General features: G+C 47.1%; 1 protein-coding gene across 1 annotated transcript; it reads right to left on the bottom strand.

Annotated features, from left to right (window-relative positions):
- Positions 1-2,019: 2,019 nt before the first annotated feature.
- On the bottom strand, positions 2,020-7,682 carry LOC103371819 (insulin-like growth factor-binding protein 5). The gene is made up of 4 exons (XM_008301272.1): positions 7,133-7,682; positions 3,913-4,115; positions 3,497-3,616; positions 2,020-3,387 (listed from the first exon to the last, which is right to left on the bottom strand). The coding sequence occupies exons 1-4, from the start codon at positions 7,464-7,466 to the stop codon at positions 3,250-3,252; spliced, it is 795 nt and encodes a 264-aa protein (XP_008299494.1). The 5' UTR covers positions 7,467-7,682; the 3' UTR covers positions 2,020-3,249.
- Between the last annotated feature and the right edge of the window lie 669 nt (positions 7,683-8,351).

The raw sequence follows: 8,351 nt of genomic DNA on the forward strand, positions 1-8,351 counted from the left end.
AACACATCTGACTCAAATTAATGGATCTCCAACAGCTTGTTGTCAAGTTCTACACGAGTCTGTGAATGAGGCAGTCACGGAAACCTTTTATTCATTAAAGTTGTTAGTTTTTTTTAGGGGGGTCCTCCACACTGGGGGCTGTGTCCGGTCTGCTACTGGGGTTTCTGTCTGTGGGTCCCTTCTGCTGGCTGATTGGGGGGGTCCCCACCTCGTTGTGGGGATCCCCCTGTCTGCCAGGGTCGGGGGTCCGGGTGCCAGCGCCCCCAGTGGTCATGGTCTGCGACTCCTCCCGGTGTGGACGGCCCTAATGGTGGCATTTTCCCACAATCCTCAGTGCCATGCCATGGTTCCCTAAGCTCAGTGGTGAGAGAGAGAGAGAGTATGAGAAGGGCTATACAAATAAAATTTGATTTGAAACGTCTAAAACCTGCAGGACAGTCTCTCATGAGGACCAGAGTTGGAGATCCCTGCTTCAGGTAGTGCATGTTGATGGGATAGCACTGTTGCCTCGCAGCAAGAAGGTTGTCGGTTCCAGTGAGGACACCTGGGATCTTTCTGCGTGGAGTCTCCATGTTCTCCCCATGCAGCGCAGGTTCTCTCCGGGTTCTCCGGCTTCCTCCCACACAGTCCAAAAACATGTTGAGGTTAATTGGTGATTCTAAATTGTCCGTAGGTGTGAATGTGAGTGTGCTTGTCTCTAAGTGTAGCCCTGTGATAGACTGGTGACCTGGGATAGACTCCAGCCCCCCGTGACCCTAATGAGGATTAATCGGTGTATAGATGATGGATGGATGGATGTTGATGGGATGCGAAGGCAACATGGACAAAAAAAAGTGAAGCCTTCCAATGTGGTTATCTTATTCCTGGACCTATAAATGTTAATACCTCCTGTATCAGTTTTAAGCCGTGTTGCATTTGCAGCTCCCCCAAGAGGCAAAAATCAATCAATGCAGGTATAAAGAATGAACAAGTTGTGATATCCATAATTTATCCCGAGCCCCATTCTGCCCTCTATGGGTGGCAGCAGCGACACCGATGGAAACCACCCGCATGCAGAATCGCATGAGGCAGCAGTCGCAAAAACACACAACAACTGACTCGACATCCAGAACGAACAACAAAAAAAAGTGCAGGCAGGCAGTTTTTTTTTTTTTTTTTGTGAGTACAGGAACTTTATTTAAATATTAATTTGCCTTTACAAATGACGAGTACATCAATCACACGCCTGATAAATATTTCACCATAATGTTCACATTAATCTTGAAAAGTTGAGATTTCAGAAAAGTGTCACCGTGTTTTGTGTGTGTGTGTGCTTGAATCATCAACAGCATGAGAGAGGTGCGTTCTTGGGAAAATGCCGGCGTCAGCGTTCTCCGACCGTCGCGGTAACTCGAGGAGCGTCAAAGATTATATAAGTCATTAACTGAACATTAAGATTATAACAACAAAACGGAACAAACTGGATTTTAAGCAAGCTTTGAACTGCGGAACAACAACAACAAAAAATAATCGCTGTTCTCTGTCGTCACACGTTTAGCAGCACTTGACTGGAAGATCATGATAATCCTCGTCAGCAGCAGCTAACCCAAAACTGAAAAAAAAACCACATCCTAAAATTGTTCTCCCTCTTTTGTGCATCAACAACACAATGGAGCCACATGCAAATCAAAATTCAAACCGGCGCGGGGCAGAAGGCACTTGGATTTACATAAAAACTCAGCGACCTTGCTCTTCGCAGGATAAAGGAGCCAATGAACCCTGAGAGCAAGTCACCGTCGGCCAACGGATTTGCCTGTGTGGTCGGCGGTGGACACCCTTTACATGGAAAAATAACCAGCGGCGGGCGGGCGGGCCGGGGGGGGCTTTTGCATACGATTTGTGTGCGAGCCGCGACGGGATAAAGTCTGTCGGACAGTAGCTTGAGTATGCTGGGCTAGTAAGAATTCAACCAGAGTTGTTGTTTTTTTTCTTGAGAACTAAAAGGGCACACATACATACATACATACAAACACATACTCTTTACATACATTTACAAACAGTGGATGCACTTGTCTGGACTCGGAAAAAAAGGCCTTTTTTTTTTTTTAAAAAGCAGTCAAACCTTTTACAGTACAACAGGCTTGTTAATGGTTTCAACTGAAATGCATGAATCCAACCACGAGACAACTCACAGGTTAAGGTGCCAAAGCCTTAAATCGCTTTTAAAACAAAAAAAAAAACGGGGGCTTGATTGCCAAAAATGCAACCTGCTTCACCAGTGAACATTTGACAAGCGTACGAAGCCGCGCTAGGGGTTGGGGCGAATGATGAGCTACAGTTACGGCTGAGTGCACTGTGAGGATTCGCAGCTGGTTGAGATGAATTTCACTGCTCGAGATCGGAGTTTCGATTTGTCTTCGTCGGATACGACAGAAAATTGCAGTCAGATTAAAGGACCAGCACGTAGCTTGTTAACGATCGAGCTCTGAAGTCACCGGCGGGCGCATTTGGTTGCATTTGGACACACCCAAGGTAGCTGTTTGTTTCCAGTCTGAGCGAAGCTAACCAGCTCTAGCTTCGTATTTAATCATATAACTGAAAATAAATCTACGCAAAATTCCGCGATATGGTGGTGGATGTCCAATTATTGAATTAAATGACCTCTCTCTTTTGCCCGGGTGATGGATTTTCTTATCTGGCTACCATGTAAAATTACAAAAATCACACAAGAACCAGTCGAGGAGGAACGAAACCCCTTCAAAAGTGAGACACCGTTCAGTAAAAACTGACTCAGCATTCAAAGATGGCCACCATTATCATCACTAGCACAAATATGTGAAAAATATTGATATTTAGCCATATTTAAAGTATGTCTTGTCTCAGAAATTAGCATTAGACTCAATACACAACACATTATACATATATATGTATATATACATATATATATATAGTCTCTATTATCTAGGATATAAAGAGATGAGGCGTTAGCTAACCTCCAACATAGTATACAGTCATTGGGGAGCCAGAGTTAAGACCTACATGTGCAGATTTTCACTTAAGCAAGCTTTTCAGTTCGGCTCCCCTTAAAAAGAAAAACAACAACGACAAAAAAAAACACAGTCCATCATACCTGACCATATATAAAAGCGTTTGTGCCAACAAAAAAAAAATAATTCCTGATTGTCAGTCATAAAGTGTGCTAGCTTGATTGGCAGGATTTTTTTTTTTCTTTTTTTAAAAAGAAGAAACAGGGCTCAATGCTGTTGGCGCTCATTCGTTGCTGTTGCTGCTGCTGTCCAGGTCTTTGCACTGCAGGTCCCCTCCGGCGTAGTTGATGCCGGGGATCTTGACGCCGAACCGGTCGACGCACCAGCAGATCCCCCGTTTCCGACCGCGGGACGGCTTACACTGCGAGCAGAGAGGATTATTTTTTGCTTTATTGGACAGTTTCACAGTGCTACGGTTAAAAAGCAGGTTTGTCAGTCGTGGGTAAAGTCATAAAGGGATGCATCCGTACCTGTTTGCGCTTGAAGAAGCCCTTCTTGTCACAGTTGGGGATGTACAGGGAAAGAGCCAAGACCCGAGAAGTGTCCTTCATGCTCTGAATGAGATTATCTAGTCTTCTCCTGCAGGGCCCCTGCACACACAAGCACAGCACGATCAACTGTACCATTGTTCAAAAACGTTCTTGGAAAGTCCATAAACCATCAAATGAATAAGGATTTTATAAATATGGCATGTCACTGCGCTCCCACCATGTTGTCACGTGCAGCCCTGTGGGGCAACTTGTCTGATTTGTCAGAACTTGCTGTTCTTCCCCCACCACTAATAGAACCTGAAGCATCATTCACACCAACTACGTTCCACGAAACCGAACAAAAATGATCCCCAGAGCTGAGTCAGCTTTTTTTTTGCAATCTCTACCCCACTTACAAATTCAGGCTCCAGTTTATCGAGGCTGAGCGGTGAGAAATCCAGGTTGCTGGCGGGTCCCAGCCTGGCCAGCTGCTTTTTGCGGTCCTTGGCCTGCTTCATGGCGTAGGCCTTCCAGCTGCTGATGTGTTCCCCGTTTAAGGGCACCTTGGTTTGCGCCGGTTCCGCCACGCGTAGCAGGGCGTCATCTCGAGATTGTCCTTCTGTTTGGGAGGCAAAAGAAAGAGGGGGTCGCCCATCAGTTTTGTCTTTGTCGGAGCTCGATTCACACAGGATGAGTATTATCTGCCTTACGTGCAGGATGGTTGGCAATTTGTACCGGAACTTTACAAATTACAGACACACGCAGGATTAAAATAACCAGGGATGCCAATTATTACAAACAACTTAACGTCCACGGGTGTAATATTAGTCCTGTGCGAACAGGGCTTCAAAGCATTTTTCTGCTGCTTTCATGAGACTGTTTGAAGAAGGGTCAAAATCAAGATGACGGCTCCCACCTGGAAACGCATCTATTTGAGCGGGCTAAAATTAAAAAGCAAAGCTCCAACCCACGAGGGCACGGCGGCAGGAGTGTCGGATTTGGAAACGTCACAACACAACGTGATGATTTCACTGCGCCGGCTAGATGCTTATTTAGCACATTTAGTGGCTGCTCGCCAGGTTCAGATTGGATGTGTTGACATACGGGACAACATAGCCTACATTTATGGCAAGTTAGGTTGCCAGTTTGGGGTATATGTAGACCAGGGGTTTTAAAACTTTTATAGTAAGTGACCTAAATGAGATATTTAGTCTCACCCTGGCACCCAGGCCCATGAAAACATGCTATTACCCTTGTCATGTGGCAAGCCACCAGAAACAGCCGCAACCCAATTTGGGTCCCAACCCCCACAGAAACCCTCATGTACGTTTATCTTTCATCTGTGCAAAAATACAGCTCTTTGCTAAGTTTCGAGGGGGGGGGGGAGTCGCACACAGTCGCACTAACCTCAGCGCTCGCCCCTCTCCCTTGTCCCCACCCGCTATTCATGCGACCGCATCGGCTGCGTCGAAGGCCAGAATGAGTGGCTGCGGGTTTCTTTCCCAAAAGCACTTTAAACTGATATCTCATTTAATTTATAGCCTTAAACATGCATTGGCCTTGTATGTGTCCTAAGCCACAGCTGGCCCATATCCACTGCTGTATCACGCACTTGTTTCTCTTTCATTTTGGCAGATTGCAAATTCTGCATATAACCACCGCCACCCCCCCCGCTCTTCGCTTGTGCGCTGACGTGATCGCTAAGCTACTAAGCTAACTGCGTGGTGAAACAAGGTCACCGCCTTGTCGCAAATGACGCTTAAAACCCTCCTGAGCCCCCTCCAACCCCCAGCGATGATGATGATGATGTCACCCATCCCTTCCCTTAATGACGGGAAAAAAAAAAAAGAAGAAAAACCAGAGATTCCCCTCCGGTTTCCTGCTGACACCATTTTTTTTTCCCTTTCCTCCGCAGAAAGCTGAGGCAGATCAGCAGCCAGTGTAAGTCCAATCAAGTCTTCACTTGCTAATCCTCGAGCTCGTCTAATCTGACCTGTGCTGACTGATCACATCTTTTCTTTTTTTTTCTTTTCCTCTTGTTAGTGATCCTGGAGAGACAACTCCCTGCAGGAATTAGAACTCACTCAGAAGTATTTGCTTCATTTTCAAAACGAGAACACGTGCTCTGGCAACTAAATATTACGTCACTGTTTTCTGACCTTTGACATGTGACTAACACATCGGGATGTCTTTAAATGGCACAACTCCGGTTCTTCTCAAGTGTCTATAAAATGTATTTATCAGCGTGCATATGTTTTTTTTTTTTGCTGAATTCATGCGTTGACAGAACGCCCAGCAGGAGACGGGGAGTTAATGGAGAAGCTGGCTGATGGGGCAGACAGACGGGGGGGGCGGAGGGGATCAGTAACCCACGCTCAGCCTGCATTCTGCTGAATCACTGCACAGCCTGGGCCTGCCGCTGAGATGGAGGGGAAGGGGAGGGGAGACAGATGAAGAGGCTAGGGTGGGACTAACAAAGAGTGGTGAGAGGGAGAAGGGGATAGTGTGGGAAAGATGAATAGGAGACTTTTTTTTTTGGTCACAATTTCTCAGATGCATGGACGGGAATCAAAAATGGGTTTCGAGCGACAGGGATCGACTTTAATTTGAATATTGAAATGAACGCTAAAACTCCAATCTGCAGGGAAATGAAGCAGACAAGAGCGGAAAGGGTGAATCTGGGGAGGGGTGACGAAGAAGAATAGGGTGGAAAAGATGAAGAGGGACAGTAGCCAGGTAGGGAAAGAAGAGAAGAGGCTGTGTGGTGGGGAGAGAATAGAGAGACAAAAAGGTGGGTCAGGTGTGGGGAGAGGAAAAAAAACTAAAAAAAAAAAAAGGCACAGGTGGTAGATGAAGAAAAAGTAGAGGTGTGCTGGAGGGGGAGTGGTGGGGGGGAGGCGACAAAAGAACAAAAAAGAGGAGAAACCGTAGAGGAAAGGGAACGGGGTGAAGCACGACTTTACACCTTGAAGACAGTTAGCGAGAGTGGACCGGAGCCAACATTTCCCACAAAGCCGTCCTCAGTGCTCCCCCAGCAGACACAGTGGCTCTGTCCCTGAACTGTTCATTCAAAAGGAGCCACCACCTGTAATCTTCTCCCTGGTTTTTTTATGTCGGCCCCCCCTGAGGCGACGGGCCGCTCACACGAAAGCACGCTGATTTACGGTTTCGCAAAGACCCAAAAATCTGAGATGACAGGTTGATCGGCGATTGTCGACGAGAGTTCACGGGGTCAAGGCGTGAGGAAGGCCTTGGAAGTCGTGTGCCTTGATAATGACAGGTGTCAGCTCCTATTAAAGAGTGTGTGTGTGTTGACCCACATCAGCCTCGCTGGCTCCCAAGGAGACAGGGAGGAGGGCTGGAACTCTTTTTTCCTAAATCCTGCAGAATAAGTGCATTCATTGCAGGCATGTGAGAGTTTCTCGATCACCTTTTGCACCTCTTCATTAAAGCACAATTACTGCACACAATCAGCATTATATAAGCCCTGATATGATTGCTTAACCAACACACCAGATTGTGGGATATCATGAGAAGGGCTCCTCTATAATAAAAAATGACTCCATTCATTCAGTTAATTAATGCTCCAATTTAAGCCGTTTAATTACACTGCTCTGGATCTCTCCACAGGCCTACCTTTTGACGGATGCAGCAGTTTGTACAACTTCTCGTTCTTGCACACCCCCCGGCCGTGCAGGAGCGCGTGCAGCGGCTTCTCCTCGCCGTTCTTGGGCAGGCAGCGGAGCCCGCGCGTGCACGGCCCGGTGTACACGCCGCACGGTTGGCCCTCTTCGAGCGCGCACGTCAGGCAGCAGCCGCAGCCGGGCTCCTTCACCAGCTGACAGCCCACCGGCACCGGCGGACACATGGACAGGGCCTTCTGGTCGCACGGCTCGCACGGCACGTACGACGAGCCGCAGCCGGTTATGCTCAGCAGCGGAACCACCAGGAAGGAAACTCTCAGCAGCATGGCGCGCTTCTCCTCTTCTCAAACTGCTCTCTGAATGAAACGATTATCAACTCAATCTGACGGCGAATCCTTTCTTTGTACGAGGTTGGAGTCCGAACATCAGGGGGGTGTTTGTTGCATCCACAGGTGCTTTGCGCGCTCGAGTCCAAATGTCATCCGATGCTCGCAAATCCACAAAGGCAGTCTTCCCCCCCTTTTTGAGCTCTCTTTCCCCCCCTCCTCAGAGTCAGCAATAATTCAGAAAAAGAAATAAAATTATCCAGACAAGCACGTCTCTCAGCCCTTCAGTGATGCCCGGTGCCGTTTTTACGCGCAGAGCCGTTCGTCTCCAAATGAGAAAATGAAGAGCGCGCTGATTCCTCCTGTCGCTCTCTCTGTAGGTTATTTTACCCGCACGGATTGTGAGCAGAATGTATAATCTGTGGCTTTGAGCTTGCCTTTTAAAAAAGAAACTGCCAGAGGCGAAGCCTATAACGATGGGTATGTCAAACAACGTTTGGAGGGGGAGGCGCACTTGTCAACTCCGTGCGCTGCGATGCTGATTTCACAGGGCGGGTGCTGGCATGCCTCCAGATCTGCCAGATACAGACGATGCTCCTGAAGGCGACTGTGGAAGACCTTATCTCTCTCGCTGACGGAATGGCCATTTAATAATAATAATATCAGCATTATGAAAACAAAATTAGTTGTATTTTTGTTTATTACAAGATCACATTGTTCTGGAAACTAGACCTTAAATGCTGACTGACAGTGAACTTATAAGCCAAGAAAAAGAAAACAGTTTAGAGTGAAGAGTCACATAGAAGCAAAGCAGAAACATGTCAGGATATGGATTTATGGTAAATTGCTCATACATTTATTAGGCTTTTGTGGAGGAAATTTCAG

This window comes from Stegastes partitus, unplaced genomic scaffold (assembly GCF_000690725.1).
Source record: "Stegastes partitus isolate 25-593 unplaced genomic scaffold, Stegastes_partitus-1.0.2 Scaffold1652, whole genome shotgun sequence".
Taxonomy (NCBI): Eukaryota; Metazoa; Chordata; class Actinopteri; family Pomacentridae; genus Stegastes; species Stegastes partitus.